The following is a 24,653-nucleotide window of genomic DNA, read 5'->3' as shown; positions in this document are numbered from 1 at the left end:
GTGCCTCCCTCTCTCTCTGCCCCTCCCCTGCTCATGCTCTGTCTGTCTCTGTCTCTGTCTCTCTCTCAAAAATAATTAAACATTAAAAAACTTAAAAGTAGTATTGGGAAACAAACCATCACTTAAAATCCCTTAAAATTGCTTAACAAAGTACAGTGTAACCACAATTTATATGAGAGTTAGGCTCTAACGTCAAAGCATAAAGTGAAAATCACATAATCAACCTTATTCTTGAAAAATCCTAACGTCACAAAAGAGAGGAATACCAAAACTGAATCACACTAAAAAGAGATTCATGCCTTCCAAGTACACTCACCCTAAGGCAAACTGTCAGCCAGACAAATAGATATGACTCCACTCTAGGGTAAAAAACCAGAGTACGCATAACTATCAGGGAATTATGTGTTCATTGTTCTAGGGATCCAAATTTTGTAGAAAGGTAAATATTTACCCCTGTGTAAATTCTTTATAAATGTTACCCATTCTTACGGAAATTTATCAATAAAACTTCTGATCCATACACTCTCACAGAGGCTCTAGATATTTATTGGAGTCATTCATTTTGGGAAATGGTGTAAGATGTTAGTGCTCTGATGTGCTGATGTTTATAAACTAACTGCCTTCTGCTCAAGTATCCCAGGATCAATGCAGGAAGAGTATTACAATCCTCTCCATACCTATGATGAGAAATTTTCTCTTCTGCTTTTCAGTTTATCTGTTTCTTCATAATACTAAACTGCCCATATACCTGCTTAAACTTCTTTCTTCTTTATTAGAATTTCTCAAGGGATAAATAAAAGGCTAGCAAAACTAACATTTCTTGAGCATCCAGGGTACTTTGCATATCATTTTGTATAAATCATCCCATTTAAACTCTAAGCAATAGATGCTTTTATTCCTGTATTACAGATGAGAAAACTAAAATCCAATTCGGTAATATGACAAAGGTTTCACCATAGCTAAGAGGAGGAGCAGAGACTAAAAGCCACTGGTAGTTTTCCACCCCCCACCTCCCATGACCACAAGTGCATTCCCTAATTAATCCACATCACCTGCCTCACCCATTCACCCACCCACATTCCCTATGGTAACCATCAGTTTGTTCTGTATAGTTAAGAGTGTGTTTCTTGGTTTGTCACCTCTCTTATTTTTTAAACTTTGCTAGTTTGTTTTGTTTCTTAAATTCCACATATGAGTGAAATCATATGGTATTTTTGGACTTATTTGACTCTATTGACTTATTCTTTTTGGACTTACTTGACTCTATTGTCTCTATTTGACTTGTTTCATTTAATTTGACTTATTACACTCTAGCTCCATCCATGTTGCTACAAATGGCAAGATTAAACTGGTAATAAAACTATTAGTTTTAGTAAGGAAGAAAGGAAAATTTTACAATAGATGGTTAATGAAACTTCACTATTCTGTCCTTTTCCTGAGGCTACATGTATTTTTCCAGTATTCTGAAGAAAATCAGGTGTTAAAGTGGGAGATTAAACACACTAATTTTGGAATTTAAAGCATATTATCTCATTTAATTTTCACATCTCTACCATCTAGATATTATTAACTAACTCCACTTTCCAAGGTTAATAGAAGTTAAAAGAAGTAAAATCCTTGGCCTAAGACTGTAGAGAAATAAATGGCAGAGACAGAACAGCAACAACTCAGGCCCATTACACTCCAAAATGCTTTCCACTACAACATGGAAATCGGTTTTATTGTGATCATTAGGTAGCAGCAATTTTCATCACTCTTCAAAAGGCCTTATACATTTTGAAAAGGAGACTGATCATTGGAGAAAAAAAAAAAAGGCAAATTCATGTCTTAAGGAACACTAATATTTTACTTGGAATTAACTAATTTTAAAACTTCTTTCCACTGTTTCAACAATTTATTCAGATATTGAGTTATTCAAATATTGAACACCTTACCTATGTATTTACTCAAAACAACTTGTGCGGCTGGAATAGCATTCATCTGAATGATATTGTACCGGTACAGCTCAGTATCTCTGTTGCTTTTATCTTGCAATGTTGTACAGACCCAATAAGCATAACCTATTGCTCCCTCGGTCTTTAAAAATGACAAAGTTAACAAGTGAATATAAGATAATAAATATACCAATAATTATAAAACAGCAAGTTTCAATACAGTAAATATCACATCTTAGTCTTAAGTCAACTGCAAAGTGTCTCTAATTAAAGAGTACTGTGATACAACACAGCTCAGAGCATATTTAAATCACTTGCTTCAACCCTAAGTAGAAGAATCACATGGGATTAAATAAAGTGCAAAAAAACAGAGCCCCACCCAATGGGTTGATTTCCTTCTCTAAGCACCATTTTTAGAGATTAAACCAATAATTACCAAAGGAGTTCTAAAACACATTTGTAAATAATCAAGAAATGCCGGCCTACTCCTTATCTCATGTTGATTTTTCTCTAGGGTCTCAGTTTCTATTCTAAATGACTACTGTATCTATTGAATCCCATGTCATTTCTTCCTGAGCTTATGAAAGATAACACAAGATGAAAATGAGAAGTTCTTTAAAGATAATCTATTTCTAAGATAGAATAAAGAATAGAGACAACTGCTGTTATCAACATCTGATACCACTCTATTCATTTTCTTAACAAGAATAATACTTTATTCATGAATGAATCCTCAATAATGTTCAAATTCTTACATGCATACTAAGCTCTGTAGTGTGCCTGAAAAGATCCATGGTGTCATAACTTCCAACTGTCTCTGCGATAAGAGCCTATAAAAGGAAAAAAGAGGTTCTTAAAGTGAAATTATTTGGCAGAACCAAAGGTTTACTAGCTGTGCTTCAAAGCACAGCTAATTTATTTTCCAATCTTGGCTACTACATTCCCATGGCTCAGAGGACCAGAATAACTTGTCAAATTGGCCCTTAAACTGACAAATGCTTTCCGAATTCCCTCTGCAACCAGGCAGTGATGCAATAATCCACATAAAATTCCTCAGAACACTGATAAAGCTGTGCTACCTTCTCCCTTCCCTTTCACCCTTGATCCATTCATACTGGTATTTGTCTGGACTGGGGTTCTTAATCACACGATCATCTTGGATTCACCTGGGTAAGCTTTTTAAAAAAGGAAGTCCTTACCTCTAGATTTCTAGTTTCCACAGACCTGGAGTACAGTCTCAACATATTTATTTTTCAAAAGTGTGTCAGGAATTTAAATAATATACCTATGCCTTTAACTTTATAGACTATGAAATAAAAGTACTTTCAAGCTCCTATATCTTTTATTTAAAAATCAGGTTTTTTTTTAGTTATCATACATTACTAATATTATTAAAAAATTAATATAAAGTCTCACTTCTGTTGTTACCATTTTGATTAAATCTACCAGTTAACTCCTGAAATAAATTATTTTTAGATAAAAAGAACTGAAGGGCGCCTGGGTGGCTTAGTAGGTTGAGCATCCGCCTTCAGCTCAGGTCATGATCTCACAGTTTGTGGGTTCAAGCCTCATATCAGGGTTTGCACCTGCAGCATGGAGCCTGCTTCCGATTGATTCTCTGTCTCCCTCTCTCTCCGTCCCTTCTCCACTTGCATACACACACTCTCTCAAAAATAAACATTAAAAAAAAAGAATAAAATACTTGAAAAATTAAAAAAAGAATACTAGGTGGCTCTGATTAGCATCCAAAATCTACTGATCTAGAGCAGTGCTACTCAGAGTCAAGTCCCTGGAGCAACATCAGCATCATCACTTGGAAGCAGTTAGAAACGCAAATTCTTGGGCCTCCTGCATCCAACTTACACAGAGATTAGTAGTAATGCCGTTAGCGCCCAGATGCTAACCACAATTCATAGAGAAAGGAGTTACTTTTCTAACTCTGCTTGCTTCACCAATTAACTAGAATTAGATCCAAGAGTCAAAGGTAGAATAAAAGATTCTAAACTCTGATGAGTGGTTTTCTGATATGGGTGATGCTCCTGCTATTCTCTGAACCAAAACAATCAACTACTTACTAATTCATTACAATTTCTCAACTAGAAAGACCTTGAAGACCACTCAGTCCAATCTTTTTCAGGTAAAGAAAATGAAATCCAGCAGTGATATGTTAAAAATCAGTCAGTGACAGACTCACACTCATAACCAAGTATCTGGATTCCTATCTGGCAGTACAAAACTCTGAACTTTGGGGAAGCAGAGGAAGAATACTCATAAACAAGCACCAAATCAAATATAAAGATTTTACAGAAAATGGGAAAACATAATCAAAATGATCTTTGTCGATGTTTATATTTTTGGTAAATGTGCTTTAAACAACAGAGTTCCAGGGTTTTTTAGCATAATAATGTCAGGCTGATGGAGCCCAAAGCCCCCCAAATCAAGGCTTAATCATTATAAGCTGTATGCCCTTGGGCACAATACTAAGGATCTCTAATCTTCAATTTCCCCATCTGTGAAAAGAGTTTAACAACCACCACCATCGAAAAGGATCAATGAAAGATTAACCGAAATAATTATATACAAAGAGACTATCACAATTACTGGCACAAAGGAAGTCCTCGTATGTTACCTGTTATCCAACATTATCATTGCTATTTATATTAACAGGTTACTTGTATCATTTTATATTAACTGGTTGTTTATACCCTAGGATTATTAATAACTATATGTTATATATCTTACTTGTCCAATCCAGCACATTAAGTAAGATGGATCAAGGGACTGAGCCATTTTGAAAGCTTCATGAGCTTGCTAGGAAAAAAAAAGGCAAAAATTAACATGTCATGTCATTTTATTAATTTAGTATTAAATTGCTTATGTTTAAAAAGCATAAGAGAAGAAGGTAAGTCAGACTTGTCAACATAAATACTTACAAGTCCAAAACTTCATTGTTTAAACACAATTAGCAACGCTTAAAACAGTGTTTTAACTACATAGTCCTAGAAAACTCCTGGGTACAACAGCTCTCTCTACAGGCTTAGGGGTTTTGGTCCCCAGTGAAAGGGCAATAGGGATGCACCTCATAGTCCGTAGAACTTTTAACCAATCACCCATGCATTTGCTAGCCACAGGTTTGACAGAAGTATCTATTGCCCTCTCCTGAAGCTTAATTGGCCTGAACTAACGGCAAGGAGGTCAAAGAGACGTACCTGAAACTTGGCAAAAAAAGAATGGACAGCATGAATATGTGCTAAGCAGTGAGGAAACCTTAAAGATACCTCACTTGGACCCATTAAATTGCATGTTTATTTTTCTACTACAAAAACTTATTATATGCTGCCTTATACTGTTTTCTCAAAAATCAATGTGTGACAGGAAACAGTCTTATTTTTCTTATGAAAACAACAACTCCTGGACAGCAACTGAGTTGTACTATCATAAAACTACATTCAGAGTTTTTTAACTGAGATCTAGCTATGTTTAAATTTTTAAAAATATTTTCACATATCTTAAGATCTAACTTATATTCTCCTTCATTCTATTTACAGGCTTTTGAAGCAATCTTGGCACTGACTTACTTTATCCCTGAGAGTATTACTGAAACTATTTTAAAAGGATGATATTCAGTATAACGGCTGAAACACAAAATAGTACAGATATTCTATTATCTATAGATTTATGGAAACTACTAAACATGACCTACAAGCATGCTTCCAATTACTTACTGTATTTCTAATTCTCCAATATATAACTGTTAAAGTATGACAAATTACATTGTGGCATATAAAAGAATTAATATCCACTAAAGCCAAATCTAAATCACCCAACATAGGCTAAACTTAATCTGCTAGACATTACTAATCACCTCTTTTACTTCATCACCCCACCCCTAACACAGCCCACACAGGACTCTTCTTATACATGTACAGATAAAAAGAAAAACACCCCAATAAACCATAACAAAATTGTTCTAATCTTTAAATGAAAAACATAATTATAAATCCAAAATTTCTTCAGTGATATGAAAAGGAAAATAAATCTTACACGTTCATTATTTAATATAATAAATGGAATGCCATCAATTATCTAGCATATAGGTGAGCATACTGAATAGGTAACAATATCCAAAGTATTTCTCCACAAGAAGCTAAGCTATTACAAAGACGTAATATTCACATATAAAAAATTCATATATAAAGCTATTACAAAGAGGTAACATTCATATATAAAGAATGTCCTTTAACATGACAAAACAGACAACACATTTACCTCAATGTTTTCATTTGCAAGGTATAAGACTCCCAAGTTGGTCCATGCAACAGGATTCTAAAAGATGTATATATAAAATTAGGTCCCTGTCTACATGGCAGCCTGAGAAAGTTATTAACATGAAATTTTGAAGTTCTTTTTCACAGACAGACACATAAAACACTCACAATTTGTTCTGATTGGATTGACTTGATGAAACAATGCTGAGCAAGGGCGTAATTTCCAATACCTAAAAAATAACAGAGTTTGATGAAACTGAACTTTATTACCTGAAACAGGCAATCTTCTAATAATATTGAAGTGTTATGCAATTCTTACCACTGTAACATGAAACCACACCAAGAGCATTCCAGTATAAATGGTTTTTACTGTCGAGTCTCACTGCCTTTTTCAGACACTGAAAAAGTAAAATTAGATTAATTTTGGTATCTTGGAACATCAGTATTTATATCAAGATAAACGTGGTTTTATGTAAAAACATGATAGTATTTATCAAAAACATCAGAAAAGCTTTTCTTTTTTTAAAAGGTTATAAAAAATTTCTCAAAACCCCACCTGTAAAGATTTCTCCAACAACTCTTTAAGATCATTTGTGTTGTTGCCTATTTCTGCTAGATGTTGTGCTTGACGGTAATAATTAATTCCGAGATCACACCATGTATTAGATGTGGACATCAGTTTTAATGCACGACCATAACACCTGTGGAAATACAAAAATAAATGTTATGTTCTGTTAAAATGTCCTAATTCAAAGTAAATGTCATTAACTAGCAAACTTTGTAAATTACCTTCCTCCAAGATGGAGGAGCTCATTCTTCTTTAATACTTGTTTTCCTTCTTTCTGACCTAGGAGGACTCCTAAAACATTAACATTTACTTTAGATGGTGAGACAGCATACAGACTGGTACAAGCATCCCCAACTAGCTTCCAAAGGCAAGACACATCAGATCGATGCTGCAGAGCCCTAAAAAAATAAACAGTGTTTATTTTATTTTTATACTTACAAGTTATTTCCAAAAACTAGGAAGTTTATCTCTCTCATTACAATCTTGATTAAGAATTACTTCCTTGGTTAAGTGCAGTGAATGCTTTACTAAATTCTTTCTAAATAAATTACATGTTATCACTCCCTTATTAGGAAGAAGAAAGGAAGGGAGGAAGGAGAAAGAAGTGATTATTTCAAATGCCAGAAATTTTGCAAACACCTCTTTGGTACTCTTCATCATTTTTATTAGAAGTAGCAGAAATCACATAAATAAACCAATACATTTTCCAGGACCAATTCACCTTTAACTGAATTTTTTTTGAACTGTGCTGTCTGTGTTTGTCTTTTAAACAGTAACCAAAGTAGTAAAGTTGGTAGCTCTCTCTCAGTTAATTATTGTAAACTCACGTTTTTGCTTGTTGGTCTTTGGTCAAATAAAAATGACTAGTAAATGTGTGATATGTTAAATATATTTGGTGGTCCAAAGGATTTTTACTAAGACCAAGATTACCAAAAAGCTAAATATGAAAACGTGAAAATTCATGATTTATTGAAGAAATATGACTGAATGCACAAACTTAAAAGAGTAAATAAAAGTATTAATTATGGTGATAAAGGTCACCTCTTCTTAAAATGAGAAAAATCTCACTATTTCTCTTCATTTTTCTCTTCTCAAGATCTTATAAATAAAACATGACAATTTCACTTAAGCCAAGTCTCAATAACCAGCTATCACAAACAGCTATGTTACTGGCAGATGGACAAGCAGATGGAACATTTCTCATAGCCTTTTCTACTAAAAGAGTCCAGCCAAAAATCATTTTCCAGTATCTTTCTGAGAGATAAGATTAATTATTGCAGTCATCACTGAGAGCCCACTGTGAGAATCAGGAGGAAGGACAATACTATTTGTAGTTCCTCTGCTTAAATATCTTAGCATAACATCTAAAAATGACAGCATGATAGGATAATGCTAAGCGAAATAAGTCAGTTGGAGAAAGGCAAATACCATATGATCTCACTCATATGTGAAATTTAAGAAACAAAACAAACGAGCAAAGGAAAAATAAAAGAAAAAAAGAGACATAAACCAAGAAACAAGAAACAGACTCTTAACTATACAGAACACACAATGGTTACCAGAGGGGAGGAGGGCGGGAGATGAGGGGGAAAAGAGAATGGGAGTTAAAGAGTATACTTGTTGTGATGAAAAGAGTAAAATAAAATAAAATAAAACAAAATAAAAGTAAATAAAATCTACAACGTGAAAGAAGAAAATAGAAGGAGAAAAGAGAAACAGAGGCCATTTTAATAGCCTAAACTCTTTCAATAAAAAAATAAAGTATCCGTAAGGTGAAGTAACTTCTATCACCTTTACACAAGAATTGTGGTTGTACGAACTTTTACATCCAGAAGTAAATATAAATTTGGGGATTATCACTTTAAGAGTTTTATATACCTCCATATAATTGGCTGTGAATGCTACAAGCTATGGGCTACCCAGAACAAAATTTCCCATTCTCAGAAAGGCAGTTTTTGTATCTCAAGTATCATCAAAGGTTCACAATTACTCTTAAATACTAGTTCAAACAAAGCATGCCCTGTTCACAATACCCTTTCCTCTTTGGAAAGATCTATATAATGTGAGACTTGAAAAGCAGCAATAAAAACCTTCGGGAGAAAAAAGGCTCAGGTTTTCTTTTCATATTTGGTTCATATTCTGGAGCAACTAAATCAACAGGAAACAGAAGAGAAGACAAGTCGGAAAAGAAAGGAAAGGAAGCACAAGAAAGGTGTTTAAGAAAAAAAATTTCAAACGTATGTGCAACATGTGGACTTCTTAAAATCATCTACCACAAACAGCACTTCTACTTAGCTGGTGAATTTACAGTTCAATAAAAATACCAGGTTTACTCAAATTTTTCTGATTCCCTTAATATTACACATCACTTTTTCTTACTACACAGATTCTCTCCAGGAGCAGATTGCTCGTTTCCCCTCACCTTCAACCCTACCAAGATACCTAGAAGCGGCCCTTACCATTGAATATAAATCATACTGTTCACCGCAAGTCCTAGTTCCCAATCAGTTCAATTGGAGGTACTGGCATTTCTAGGTCTCCTGCAAGGGAACACTGATGCACAGTATTCAAGCTGCTGCTCCTCTAGCAGAATGCTTCTTTCTTCCCACCCTTCCCTATGCAGCCAGCAGGTCAACAAGAGCAAGAAACTGTATCTGTTCCCCAGTGCCACGTTAATACAATATGTCAGAATTCATTGGCTACTCCGTTATTCTTTATGTTTAATATTCTGAGTACTGATTGCTGTATCTCACAGAAAAAAATACAGGAAGATTTTCTAAATTTGGCTTTAAGATAATGCTAAGAAAATAAACACAATGAATAATAAGAATAACACTAACCAAGTAAAATATTCCAGTGCTTTTTCTATGTAGTCCACAGCTTTCCCATCAAGATAATCCACTAGAGCTGCTTTTGCCATCATAAGATGGCATTCGCCCAAACCTAAAACCAGTTAGTTTATAGTTATTAAAACACATACAGAAACACTTAGAATAAACTTTAAAAAATGTAGCGGTGTTATTTTAAAGCCACTTTTCAGAAAACAAAACGGTATTTTATAAAAATTATCTTTAAGTATGGTCTCGCATACACTTAGTACTGTTGCAGTAACATGTGCTAAAAGTGATAAAAATCTATAGAAAGAATTTCCTTGACTTTGGGCAGATTACTTAACTCTTAAAACCTCAGCCTTGAAAATGGTGATATTACCTAAATGCTATTCTCCATCATATTACTATTTATTAACTGTTGTGAAGCAAGATTTCATCTTTTTATATTCAAAACTAGATAGCAAACTACACAGTAAAAATGTAATAAATGAAACAGCAATTTCCTAAAGTACCCAATAAAGATCTAATAAACGTGAATTCTTTTGAGGAAAGTTTTACAAAATTAAAACAAAAGTTTTCAAGGCCTAAGTTATGCATTGCTTACAACATACACTATTTCTGATTTTTTTTTTTTAACGTTTATTTATTTTTGAGACAGAGACAGAGCATGAACGGGGTGGGGGGGGGGGGCAGAGAGAGAGAGGGAAACACAGAATCTGAAACAGGCTCCAGGCTCTGAGCTGTCAGCACAGAGCCCGACGCGGGGCTTGAACCCACGGACCGTGAGATCATGACCTGAGCGGAAGTTGGATGCTCAACCAACCAAGCCACCCAGACGCCCCCACTATTTCTGATTTAAATTACAAAACAAAACAAAACAAAAAGTGAAAAAAAAAAAAAAATCTTCTGTAACTTAAAAAGTAATTAAAAGGTATTGAGATATTTTGAAGATATGGTAAATTAATTACCAAAATATAACAGGAGGAAAACTCTTGTTTTAGAGATCCATTTTTAGATCAAATAGCTATCATGCTGTTTGTCTAAAAGTTAAATATCATACTACTATTGATTAACTGTTAGGAAATAAGATTTGATCTCTCTATATTCAAATCTATATAACAAGCCATATTATAAGAGGTTCATGAAAGAAGCCACTGTTGACTAAGAAGTCCTTTTCAGGTTATGAAATACATTTAGGAAATTTACACAAGGATTTTATACTCTAGTATCACAAAAGTCAAAGGAGCTATGAAAAAATTACCTTTCAAAGCTGGCACATAATCTTCTTTCTTTTTAATGATCAGCTGGTATTGAGCTATCGCCTCCTTATATTTGCCTAGGATTTGCTGTATTGCTGCAACCTTAAACACACTGTATGTGGATTCTGGGTTCAGCTCACTGGCTTTTGTGAAGGATTTCAAGGCTGTGGTATAGCCACCTCTGCTTAAGTATGCCTCTCCTAATGACTCCCAACAATTGAAGTCCTTTGGGTCTGCCCTTAATGCTGCCTGTAAACTAAAATTTCAGTAAACCGTAAGACAACTAAATGTAAAAGAACTACTTCCACATTTGACAAGACAATATAAAATAAAGAATTCAGTTGAATCACATACAACCATGGTTACTTCTATTTATCAAAGTGCTATTTAAAGCAGGTATACCTGTTCCTTTTATAACTTGAATTTTTTTATAACTTTCATATTTTAATACTAAGAAATTTTATTACAAATTTGGAATGAATAAGAATACTTTTTTGCACAAGAGCTGACCAGAATTTTCTTCCTTGACTATCTGAAAGAATCCCAGTTTCCTACCAGAATAGCTATATATCTCAGTATGCCTCATGACAATTAGTAATCTCCCACTGATCCTGTTACCAAAACAGAAATATCACAGCAGCCTAGGTATTTACATAAATCAGAAACTTTATCTTGATCCAAATATATATATATATATATATATATATATATATATATATATATATATTTGTTAATGTTTTCACAAATAGAAGAAAAAAATAACTGTTTACAACAATTTGTTAGGTTCAGAAAAAAGGCACTTTCTAATCCTTTCTAAAAAGAAAACATACAAGGCTTATAGTTAATTGTGGGCATTCACGTTTAAGTATTCATTTTAAGTTTTGGGGGTGATTGTAGTAATAAACAAATTTTATCACTTGTAGCATAACCAAAAACACTTATATAAAGGCTTATAAACCTAATTAAGTTGATAGATATTATAATCTCATTACTAGGAAATGCCAATGCTCTGTTACACTTCCTTATAAACAGAAAGTCTTGCCTTTTTCATTTTTTTTTGAACTGAAGTACAGTTGACATACAATATTATATTAGTTTTGGGTGTATAACATACTGATTTGAATTTTACAGACACTATGAAATATTCACCATGGTAAGTGTAATTACCATCTGTCATCACACAAAGTTATTACAATATTTTATTATTATATATTTACTATTAATTAAATATATTTTATTCCATTTTTTTTTTTTTTTTTTTTTTTTTAAGGTAAACTCGGTGCCTAACATGGGGCTTCAGCTTACAACCCTGAGATCAAGAGTTGCATGCTCTACCAACTGAGGCAGCCAGGTGCCTCTATTCTCAAGTATATTTCAAACCAAATAACTGAAAATGAGCTGCTCCAGATGGACTTCAAGGTGTCAAATGTATCCCCTGCCCCCAGGGGATATAAAGCATGTCACTGGAAGAACAACAAAGGTATCAGCCTTGGCTTTTTATCATTCCTTAAGTTTCCACTGAGAACCTATTACATGTACAACACTAGGAAGACTTCACTTCATTAGACTGGCTATTCCCTTAACAACAGGACATCATTTAACCTATTTTTGCATTCTCCAGTGCCTTGCAGATAATAAGAACCAATCAACTATAAATAAATTTTGCTATTTCTTCTCTCAAAATATAATCTGGAATGAGGAAACTTGTCAGGTCCATTTTGGGTATAAACAGGAGTTTAATTTAAGGAACCAACAGGCTGTCTAACAGTTTAAATATAATAAGGTGCCTTACTCAGCCACTGCTTGAGAATGCTGACCAGCTTTCAAATAGTACAGTCCACGCCTCAGCCAGGCCCATTTCGCTGTTCCAGCACTTGCCTTTTGAGTTACTGTCGTTAGGATGGCTAAGGCAGTTTCCTTAAAAAAGGAAGAAAAGACTGATTAAGAAAGACTAATATTAGAGATAGTGAATATCATAAAAATACAGACCACCTATGTATAGTACCCAAATATATTTTCATCTACCACTTTTGATTCTTTAAACTTATACTAGTTTATACTGAACTACAGTTTCAACAATAAGTGAGGAGTGATGTAATGTCTGTCAATGAAAAGAAAAGTTTCTCCATAAACAGTGGCAAAAATATTTCTATTGTACCTCCAAAGAAAAATTTAAAGAAATAATAACTTCCAAGTATACAAATATAAAAATATTTCTATTTCTATACTCAGGATAAAAAGAAAAAGGTATTTAAGTTATTAGATTATTAGACATACCATCTCTTCAAGCTCCACACTTAAGTCAACTGCTGCAGCTCCAGATTCAGCATCAGTATCATCTAACTCAAACGCTTTCCTGTAACAGCCACGGGCTCTGTTTTTATCTCCTACCACATCTCTGTAATAATGACCTAAATAGCAGAAAACTTTGCCCATGTATGTATCCAGTCTGGCAGCCTTTGAAACAGAGATGGATAGCAACACAAAATTAAAGTTTGTTTGAGTGGGTCTCTTTAAAAACACAAAAGATAAATACACAGATTAAAAGAAAAAATGGAACACTTTCATTAAACATAGAAAAAGATGCCAACACGTCCTTTAATGTAAGATTTAAAGCAACAGGAAACCTAGTCATCACTGCTTATAAAAAACAAGTGTAAAAATATTATTTCTTTATTAAAAAGAAATGTGAAATTAGAGTTATTATTATATTCACCCTCTTTTATGCATCAAGGTAAGAATGTGACACTGGTACTTGTTAAACATTTTAAATATGAGAAATTATACATCTGGAAGTATACATGGCCATAAAACTACAGTAGAAATTACTTAAAAACAATAGTCTTTTCCAAAGATAATTATGTCTCATTTTGTATAATGTCTGTTTCTTACATAAGTAACTTTTAGGGGTGCCTGGATGGCTCAGTCAGTTAGGTAGCCGACTCTTGATTTTGACTCAGGTCATGATCTCATGGTTGTGGGATCAAGCCCCACATTCTTTGTGCTAAGCATGAAGCCAGCCTGGGATTCTCTCTCTCTCCCACTCTCTCTGCCCTTCCCCGGTTGTGCTTGCTCAAGTGCTGGCTCGCTCTCTCACACACTCTCTCTCTCTCTCTCAAAATAAATAAACTTTAAAATATAAAAAGTTAGATAAGTATCTTTTATATTTTTATTTTCTCCTTACCCATATAACATTCTCACAAAACTTATGTGACAGAGATCAAACACCAAAAACTTCAGTTTAAAAAAAAAGCAATTCAACAAACAGTAATTTTAAGTACCTAACTTATAAGATTATTATTTATGATTTTACAATGAATCCATTTCAACTAAGAATTAAATAGTAGCACATGTTTTACCTTTAGAAAGTGAGTAAGAGCCTTTGTTTTATCTTTTCTTGTTTCTTCACCCATGAACCAATATGTTAACCCAAGTTGGTAATGATATTCAGCAACTTCAGCATCGTTCTCAAGAGCTCTCTGGAAACTAAGTCACCAAAGGGAAGTAAAAAGATATGCATACACACAATGTAGGAAACTTAGTTGGGACAAAGTTTGAGTGATTCAAAGATGCTAAACCAGAAACAAGTTATTACTTTATAATTTAGATTATAATGAGAGAGGAAATTATTTGAAAAGGAGTTTATAAAAGCACATGGCCTTTCAGCTTAACCAATGTGCTAAGTGTTTAGGAGCACACACCAAACATTATATATGCTCACTGACCATTATGATCAGCTAGTCAGAATTCAAATCCATCTCAGAGAATTTTCTCACAGGTACTGCGCTACATGCTAAATACATTTCTTAAAAATATTCACGCATACACAGATCAAATTTATACACAATGGATCTGTATCAAATCCACACATTTTGAATTTTTGAGAAATATAATAAATTGAGATATGACTAGATCTATGAGCAATCTATATGTATTTTTACCATTTCTCTGCTTGTGGATAGTCCTTTTTGGTAAAATGAATCAAAGCCTCCAGGGCATGAACTTCAGCTAGGTCAGGGTAAGAAGAGAGAAGGTCTTCCATAATCTACAAAGTAGATATCTGTCAATTCCTTATTCAAATAAAGTAACTTGTAACTTAAAAAAATTCCCAGTTTGAATGGAAAAAACCAACCTTTGAAGCTTCCTCTAATGAGCCTTTATTCAGATAGGCCAAGCTTTTAAGAACCAAAAGTCCTGGGATATTATTTGCATCAGAAACCTAGAAAATGATTGTAAAGAACTGCTGTTAAGTCTCTTTCAACACAGATCATCAATATTTGCTTTAATTAAAGAATGACCATAGAAGAGCACAAAATAAAGACATAGTGATTTCTATCAGTATGAACACATTCATTTTTGTAACTTTTTATTAGAGAAAATTGCAAATGCATTTCAAAAAATTAGAAAATAGTATAATAATCCCACATATACTCATTATCTACCTTCAAAATTAACTCAAATCCAATCTTTTCTCATCCATATCTACACTCAATTCACTACACACCTGCTTAGATTATCCCAGATAACTTCTCATCAATGCTTTAGTACGAATATCTAAAAATTAAGTTCATTGTTATATAACACAGTCATACTACCATTATAAACACCTAGACAAAACCAACAATACATCCTTAGTATCATGAAAAAAATTAGCAAGTGTTCAAATTTCTCAGTTGGCTCAGAAAATATTTGAATAATTCATTTGTTTTAATCAAATATGAATAAGGTACATACATTTCAAAAGGCTGATATGTCTATTAAGTCTCTTTTAATCTATAGGGCTCCCTTCCATTCTTTTTTCCTCCCTCACAATTTAACTGTTGAAAAATATGGGCCAATTGTCACAGTTTTCACACAGTCTGGATTTTACCGAATGGAGTCTCATGGTCCTGACATGTTCCTTGGTCCCCTATATCTTCTGTAAATTAGTAGTTAGGCCTGAAAGCTTAATCTGATTCCATTTTAATGCTTTGGCAAGACTACATCATGTGTACATGCACTTGTTTTGTATGGTACTTTCTTTTGGTAATGTTAGCAACCACTGATCCTCAATGCATTAGATCAGATTGCAAAATGGCGGTTTTCCTTATTCAATGGAATACTTCAACAACAACAAAATTTCCCTCCCCTCATTATCTATTTGATTATCCTGAGGAACAGTTCATAAAGGAAAGGTAAGATATTTTGATTCTTTCCAAATGGTTCCTCAGCACCCTCCAAAGATTTTTTTTTTTTTACTGAGAATGTTTTGTTTATTTTTTTCATCTTGAATACATGGATTTAAACATATTTGGTATTTTTCAATCTACTGCAGTTACTGGTGCTCAAACTCCCCTTTAGCCAGTGACAATCAACCCATGATAATTCCTAAGCCTTTCTAACATAATTCTAGTAGCCTTATATAGTTTCCTTGCTTTCTAGCATTCTAAGATGTTCTGGGCTCATCCTATACATCTTCTGTTTCATACCTGGACTTCACCAGCTCTCTAAGAAACTTTTCTGTGTGTGTGTGTGTGTGTGTGTGTGTGTGTCAGGGGAAAGATTGGAAAAACCTCAAAGCATTTAAAAAACACACTATTGGTAGAAGGCAAGTAGAAAATAAGAAATTAACATATTGGTTATTGAAGGATGCTAACAACTGTTCTAATTTTAATGAAATGTAAAGCCCTTTGAAATATATCAAACAATGATATTTTAAAAATTCAAAATCCTACAATACACTGGGTAATAGAATTTTAATTTTGGATAAAAAATAGCCTTTATCTGAAAAAACTGTTTAAAAATACCATGTTGTTATAATTCATAATTTATAGTTTTTTGACACAGAATTTCTAAATGTTTGAATTAAAAACATTAAGAAATAGGATTCCTTCTTAAATATCATTCTCCTTCTATTTTATTAAATTGAAAAACAAATAAATAATATTGTCTACTATGAAGCTACTTGAGTCCTTAACTGTTCTTGTCAATAATCTATGAAATCTTTTCTGGAGGCAAAAATTTAGAGTCCCAAATTAAAAATAATCAAGTTGTAATAACTTAAGGCAAAAAGAGAAAAGGAGAATAAGAACAATACTAAAGAAAGAAATCACACCTATGAAAAACATTGTAAGTACTTAACCAAGAGGCAAACAAATAACTTTGGAAGTTTCCAAGTGTGTGATGTGGAAAAGGCAGATGTGGTGAATTCATACCTCGAACACAAAATTTGTTTAAGTATTTGTGGAAGGAGGGAGTGGTTGGTGCCCATTTGACTGGAAAAAGTAAAGTCGAAGGGAAAAACCTGATGATAAGACTACCTGATCAAGAGTACAGATTGCTTCCACTGAAGATTCATAATCTGAGAGTTTAATCAAAGCCTCTGCTTTCAAACGGAGACAAAGATTCTTCTGATGAAGACTGCCACCAGACACACCAAGATTATCTATGTTCTTCAGAGCTGACAAAATTAAGGACATCTTAATGAAGACAACCATATTACTTCACTTATTTCTTCTTGTTAAGGGTAAAAAATAATAAATTGGAGATACAGTAAGAATAAATTGCCAAAATAATATACATGAAGAATAATTCCGAGCTAAAGATAGATTATTCCCTGAATTCTTTAAGGAAATATCTGAATTTAAAACAGAATACATCTGAATTTAAAATCTCTACCTTTACATAACATATAATAAAAGTGAACATCCTGAAACACAATGGCTATCTATATCTGTATCTGCTACATAACAAAAGTTAGCCAAACCATTGGTAACAAACTTAGCAAATTAGGCACACCGGAATGGGAAAGAAGCTGGATTCAAAAGGACCAGGGTGAACTGTGTCTCAACTACAGAAGGTAGGCCACCAGCTGTGTCAAGAGCAGTGAATCACTTTCTATGATTTCCTATCCCTCGCCTGACCCATCTGACCACATTCAAATAGGCTCCAAGATGCCTAAGACTGCTCTTATCTACATGAGAGGAATCAAAAACTCCTGAAGTCCTGGATGCACCAGAAACTTCCTTATTACAAAGACAGACCACCTCCACACAAGCCTAAACTGACTATGTCAAAATTCCAAGGAATCCTTTGAAAAATACTCATGGTTAGTTTAAAAGTAAATACACACTAGGCATTATTTAACCATCTCAATGAAATTTAAATTAGTGAGTAACTTAAAATACAAAATAAAGCATGTGAGTTTTTTTAAACCACCAACTTTCTCCTTTAACATGAAAAGAAACAGAGTTGGCCACCAATGCAGATATCAGGAATACCTTGACTGCATGAAAGAACAGCTTCCTTAGGTCTATGCATTTTAACTTGGGCTTCGGCCAGATGATACCACCCCGTTGTGCAAAGAGGGCTTTCCTTTAACCCTAAAAGGAAAAAAGCAATCACAAAATCCAAACTTACTATGACCAATGAGGTGAATGGCACCGCCATCTACTCCCCCAAATCAGATCCCTCCCCTCTCCCTTGTCTCTCATACATGATCATTCCCTACATTGATTCCACGCCCCAATCCATTTCTCTACCATCGCTACTTCAGTTCACATCACCATCTTTATCCCAGATCACTGCAAGTGCTTGCCACCCATTCCAATTCATTCTTTACACTGCAGCCAGAATGTCTCTAAAAATACAAATGGAATTATAAAATTCCTCTGCTCAAAACATTCCACAGGTTCCTGGCTGCCCTTAACATGCAAACTCTTTCACAAGGTGTGCAAGGCCCCTCTCCACTATCATTTCTTAACTCTTCCTGCTCCCATACATCCTTCTCACATCTTGCTGAACCACCTTGAATTCCAGCTGTGCTCTCCTCTCAGGCTATTTCAGCTCTTGGCTTGAAAAGCTCCTCCCACCCCAAGCTTACATTTGTCTTTCAGATCTCTACTTGAATGTAAGTCTATCCATTGTGACAAATGCTAAAACTAAGTTAAAGTTTCCTGGCAAAACTAAGTTAAAGATTCCTAAGGGCGAAAGCAGGGTGAAAACATATATAATTATCCTTATTTTACAAATGAGACACAGATAATTTAATTAGTTTTCTAATGGTCTGGGAATTAGTGAGTGACAGTTTTGGAATTCAGACCTAAGCAGATCCAGAATATATAAGCATATTTCTTCCACTTCTATCTTAAATATATGTTCCTTTTTGTTTTTAATGTTTTTGCTTATTTATTTTGAGAGAGAGACAGAGAGCATGCAGGGGAGAGGCAGAGAGAGAGGGAGAGAGAATCCTAAGCAGGCTCTGTGTTGTCAGTGCAGAGGTCGACAAAAGGCTTGATCTCAGGAACCATGAGATCATGACCTGAGCCAAGATCAAGGGTCAAATGCTTAACTGACTGAGCCATCTAGATGCCCCTTAAATATACACTCCTTAAGGAAAGGCCCAAAGATAACCACCTACTGACTGTGTTAGCTAGGATGCAAGGCGGAGTTACTCAGATCAGAGGGCTGAAAGCTATCAGCAGAAGAGAGGAGGGGAAGGGACAAAATCAGGGAGGGAATGTGTTCTGTTTTGCAGAACCAGTGGTTCCTACCTACCCAGGAGTCTGCTAGGTGTTTTACCTGACAGCCCATGGCATGAGCCAGTCTGAGCAGATATGGAGCTGCAGACCTGTACCAAAGCCCACCTGAGTGATCCTGAAGTTACCTTGAGCTCATTGTAATACTAAGATTTTTTTCCTCGAATGGGATTTTCTGCCATTTTTTGAACATACAATGTGTGTACTAGCATGCTGATATACTGGGCATACACACGGCGACCAAAGTGCCTAAGTAACAGCATATGGATTCATTATATTTGAAAATGAAGCATGGGAGCTAGCAAAGTATGAAGGAAGGGGCAAGAAATCAGACTCGAGAAGGTTGCAAACCCTGTGAAGAAGTTTGGATGTTATCCTAAGGGCAGTCAGAAACCCATGAAAAGCTTTAAGTTGGGGAAGAGAATATGTGTACATTAAATTAATGTCTACACCAGCTCTCTGCCCCTGCCCAATACACTGAATAAACACTTTCTGTACAAAGCCCATGGGGAGACACCGCCTTGAAAGCTATCTCCCTGTCTCCTTACTGTGATAAATAATAAAAGTTCTTTGCTTTCAACACTTCCTTGGATTGTGGTCAATTTAAAGCAACCCAAGCAGTGAGACCCTTGAGTTTGGTTACAGCTACACCTCATGTTACATGCTCTATGCTGTACACTTGCCTTCAGTTAGGTTCCTAACAGCCTCTTCATACTTTCTGTCTTGTAATGCTTTAATCCCCAAACCAATGAAGCCTGGACCACTTTTTGAATCCATTTCCACTAGTCTGCGACAATACTGCTGTCCTTCATCAGTAAGACTGCCTGGAATTAAAAGAGAAAAATGATTAGCATACGTACTCCAAACTTTTTTAAAAAGTTTAATGTTTATTTATTTTTGAGAGAGACACAGAGCCTGAGTTGGGGAGGGGCAGAGAGAGAGGGAGACACAGACTCCACAGCAGGCTCCAGGCTCCGAGCCATCAGCACAGAGCCTGACGTGCGGCTTAAACTCACAGACTGCGAGATCATGACCTGAGCCAAAGTGGGGTGCTTAACTGACTGAGCCACCCAGGGGCTCTCATACTTCAAATTTCTAATTGCCAAAGCATACATACTTAAATCTCAAATACCATTTTACATATCTTCCACCATATCAATTCCAGGAATTCAAAACTTAAATAGACCAACAAACACCAAAAATTTTAACATTTCATTAAAAACTTATGCTCTTCATCTTAAATTTTGGCAGTAGAAACCACTTTACCCACTGCAGTATGGGTAAACTGAACCTGTAGTCATACTCAAGGTTTCAAACAGGAAACCTACTGCTACTTGCCATTAGGCTAAAACACACAGCCTCCTGCTTGCCAGCTCTCCTTTTGCTGTTCAGCACTAACAATTTCGGTTGTTAAATGAAGGAATCCCTAAGGACAGTGTCTTCACCAGTCTCTCTCCCTGGGCAACCATGTGCTGCTAGAGATGTGACAGCCAGGATGCCCTATCTAGTGTTCTTCCAGAATCTGGGGTTAAAAGACAGTCTTCTTGTCAAGACACTATACAAAAACTTAGTCACATTCTTCTTAAGTCTACAAGTCCAGTAGCACCTTTCTGCATTCTTTCAAAAATTTTATTTTCCTATATACGTTAATGGTTAAGCTTATGTAACAATCATGTAATGCCTATATTTATTTCAAATTTATTCTGGTAAAATAATTTAGTTTAGAAAATATCATTTATTTTGTTTTATTTCCATTTTCTCCAACCTCAATCTCAGGATTTCCATTCCCAGAAAAGCATAAAAACATGTGGAAAATGTGACTTCTGCTTGAGAATAAACTGTGCATAGTATTCACCACTTTGATAAATTGTTTAATCCCACAGGAAAATTCTTAAAAACTAATTACAACAAACTACAACCTGAAGAATAAATATTAAACTAATTTATTTGAAACAATTAAATTAAACTAATTTATTTGAAAAAGCAGCCTGATGCTTTTTTTTGAAATCTATTTAAAACACATACCCCCATGTGGAGCCACCCTTTCAGTCACAGATGTCAAAGATAAATTCTTTGCATATTACCATTTAGGTTATCTGTTTCAAATTTTTCAAAACCAGATACACAGCAATACATAATCCATGATATTATATATTGATTTAGCAGTCCAAGTTAGTAAAAAAATTCATAACGGCTAAAGAATTAAAACTTCAGTACTGTTTGTGAGATATGAAAGCAAATTGGAAGAAATACTACTTTTGTTAGCTTATAAAAAAAGACTTGAGCCAGCTATTATTATGCTTCTAGATATGAATTTTCTTTTCCCAATGTGTTCTATTGCTTCCATAAATGTTAATTTCCAAAAACAGACATGCCTCATTCCATATACCCTATTCCTCTCAAGCACACCAGTGCTTGAGACATCAGAATCAGAATCACCCAAAAGACTTGTTAAAACACAGAATGATGGGGCGCCTGGGTGGCTCAGTCGGTTAAGCGTCCGACTTCAGCTCAAGTCACGATCTCGCGGTCCGTGAGTTCGAGCTCAAAGTCGGGCTCTGGGCTGATGGCTCAGAGCCTGGAGCCTGCTTCCGATTCTGTGTCTCCCTCTCTCTCTGCCCCTCCCCCATTCATGCTCTGTCTCTCTGTCTCAAAAATAAATAAACGTTAAAAAAAATTAAAAAATAAAAAAAAAATAAAACACAGAATGCTAAGCCCCACTGTCAAAGTTTCTGACTTCAGTAGGTCTACCTGAAAGTTGGCATTTCTAAGTTCTCAGGTGATACTGATATTACTGGTTCAGAGACAATACTTTAAGAACCACAGGCCTATAGAATTCATCAATACCATAGACCACCTTTATTATTAGTCATATATACACATATACATACATATGTATATATATCTCCTGTGTTTCTACACCTGTAGCTAAACAGTAACTTCTGGAGGGTAGGGACTAGCATAGTATCTTGTATACAATAGACATCCATTAAATATTGTAATGGTCCTTTAAGAACACCATTATGAACTGATCCTCCAAAAGACTTAGTCTGCTAATAAGTAATAGCTGAGAATTACTATGGAAAAATAAAAATGTTCACCCTTCTAGAAAAGAAAATAAAATAGCTATTAAAATTTTTCCTTTAGGGGCACCTAGGTGGCTTAGATAAGCTTCCGACTTCTGCTCAGGTCATGATCTCATGGTTGCTGAGTTCGAGTCCTGCATATGGCTCCGTACTGCCAGCGCAGAGAGCCTGCTTTGGAGTCTCTGTCCCATTCTCTCTCTGTCCCTCCCCCATGCACACTCTTGCTCTCTCTCTCTCTTTCTTCCTCTCAAAAATAAACAAATATTTTTAAAAAAATTTTTACTGGGGCGCCTGGGTGGCTCAGTCAATTAATCGTCTGACTACAGCTCAGGTCATGATTTCACGGATCATGAGTTCGAGCCCCCTGTCAGGCTCTGTGCTGACAGCGTGGAACCTGCTTAGGATTCTGTGTCTTCCTCTCTTTGTCTGCCCCTCCCATGCTCACACTCTCTCTCTGTAAGTCTCTGTCTCAAAAAATGCATAAAACACTTTTAAAAAATAAATTCTTAAATTTCTACCCATCTGAACCAAAACTCTCTTATTCCATAGAAATGTAATTCGTGACAGACTACCTTGGCCACTATTGGGCACTATAAACTGCCCTTATTACAGAAAACACACCTGTGATGGAAAGAAGAGAAGCCAACCATGCATCTTTCAAGATCATCCATAAGCACGGTACCTAAAAACTTACAAAGGTAAACAAAGTATGGGTAGGTAGATGAAAACAGTTTCTAAAAGGCTAAGATGAACAAGAGAAACTTTTAAAACAAGATAAACTTTCCTTAACATCTGGGAGCACAATTACAGAAATCAAGAGATTTGGGCAGACTATGTTCTAGCCCTGGGAAACATATTCTCTACATATGACAAAGAGGAATTTTCTCTAGTGTTCCCCCAAACCATCAACGGTAGTAACAACATCACTGATCCTATGTAGAAATGAGGGATATTCCAAAGCTTCAATCCTCACCCCTCTTCTCCATACTAACTCTTGTTGAGAATACTAGCTGAATAATAGGCGGAGACTAGAAACAGGAAATAAACTTGAATTCTTTTGAATAGAAAATCATTTATTTAATTTATCTGCTTTTTTTAACATTTAAAAGAGCCTAAGATTCCAGATTTAACAACCTGAAAACAAGTCTGACAATATTATTTTTATTTGCCAATAAAACAAGTTAGATTTGGGGCCAATGAATGCTAAATCTCCAAGAATAAAAGGTGTTCTGAAGAGGTTCAGGATAGATGCTCAGTAATACCGATGAGAATTCCGTTTCCTAAAGTTTACCACCAAAACAAGGTGATTTTTAAAAATAACTAATCAATTGCTGACATCACAAAGAAACTGATCACTACTATAGAATTTTTCTTTTAAATAAACCTAGCTTGGGGAAAAAACAAAACAAAACAGCATGTACTCATTTATTTATTTGCATACAGATTTTCTAATATTTCCAGAGCACACAATCTTGAGCTTTTTCATGTTTGGATTTGAAGAACCAAGCTTTCTCATCCTCCCCCATTTCAGCTATAAAGCAAAATAAAATAAATTGAGGTCATTTAGCACAAAATAACATTTTACCAGCTGACAACTGTAAAAGCTATTCACTACTTGTTATGTGAAGCTTTATAAACTGAGTCATTTTGAAAATGAATCTTCAAGTCTCAACATGCAAAGGAGGACAAAAGAGAACCAAATATATTTGTCCCCAGTGTAAGAGAACCCAGTGATTACCTGCTGTGAAGTACCACATTCTGCAGATACTAAAGCACACTGGAGGAGGATAGGTCAGTCTTGAAAGACCTTACAGATTTTCACAAGTTCTTAATACACAGAAAGTTTGGTTTAGAGAAGCAATGAAAAGAAAACAAGAAATCTTTCACCACAGCTCCCTACTGTCCTGCATTAACTGTCAAAGTTCTATGCCAAGAATGATGCTTTACCTTAGAATGTACCTAAGCCTGAACCACTCCATCCCACAAATTCTTACAGCCAAAGATCCCACAAAGAAAAAACTCTTCCTTGACGTACCATATGTGTGAATATCCACCTACCCACTCCCCTTTACCAGGATATAAACCTCTCTTTCTTTCAGTTCTACAAAATACCCTCACCAAGGATGATTTTTTTCACGTAAACCAACACACTCTCTAATCATTTAGCATAACCCACTTGCTCTCTTTACTA

At 35.0% G+C, this 24,653-nt stretch overlaps 1 protein-coding gene across 6 annotated transcripts in view; it reads right to left on the bottom strand.

Moving 5' to 3' along the window:
* SKIC3 (SKI3 subunit of superkiller complex) overlaps positions 1-24,653 on the bottom strand; it is a 162,649-nt gene that overhangs the window by 41,798 nt on the left and 96,198 nt on the right. For all 6 annotated transcript variants that reach the window (XM_019428820.2, XM_053907192.1, XM_019428818.2 and 3 more), the window contains 18 exons: positions 20,060-20,200; positions 18,120-18,221; positions 17,160-17,299; positions 14,993-15,079; positions 14,802-14,905; positions 14,220-14,346; positions 13,138-13,317; positions 12,653-12,777; positions 10,863-11,116; positions 9,611-9,713; positions 6,992-7,168; positions 6,759-6,903; positions 6,522-6,600; positions 6,371-6,432; positions 6,204-6,260; positions 4,677-4,745; positions 2,690-2,764; positions 1,935-2,076 (listed from right to left, as the gene is read on the bottom strand). In XM_019428820.2, coding sequence (XP_019284365.2) covers positions 1,935-2,076; positions 2,690-2,764; positions 4,677-4,745; positions 6,204-6,260; positions 6,371-6,432; positions 6,522-6,600; positions 6,759-6,903; positions 6,992-7,168; positions 9,611-9,713; positions 10,863-11,116; positions 12,653-12,777; positions 13,138-13,317; positions 14,220-14,346; positions 14,802-14,905; positions 14,993-15,079; positions 17,160-17,299; positions 18,120-18,221; positions 20,060-20,200 — 2,169 coding nt within the window. The remainder of the gene's footprint in view (positions 1-1,934; positions 2,077-2,689; positions 2,765-4,676; positions 4,746-6,203; positions 6,261-6,370; positions 6,433-6,521; positions 6,601-6,758; positions 6,904-6,991; positions 7,169-9,610; positions 9,714-10,862; positions 11,117-12,652; positions 12,778-13,137; positions 13,318-14,219; positions 14,347-14,801; positions 14,906-14,992; positions 15,080-17,159; positions 17,300-18,119; positions 18,222-20,059; positions 20,201-24,653) is intronic.

Source organism: Panthera pardus, unplaced genomic scaffold (assembly GCF_024362965.1).
Source record: "Panthera pardus isolate Hobbes unplaced genomic scaffold, ASM2436296v1 HiC_scaffold_2, whole genome shotgun sequence".
Taxonomy (NCBI): Eukaryota; Metazoa; Chordata; class Mammalia; order Carnivora; family Felidae; genus Panthera; species Panthera pardus.
The sequence above is the reverse complement of the archived record's forward strand: the minus strand, read 5'-3'. Positions and strand labels throughout refer to the sequence as shown.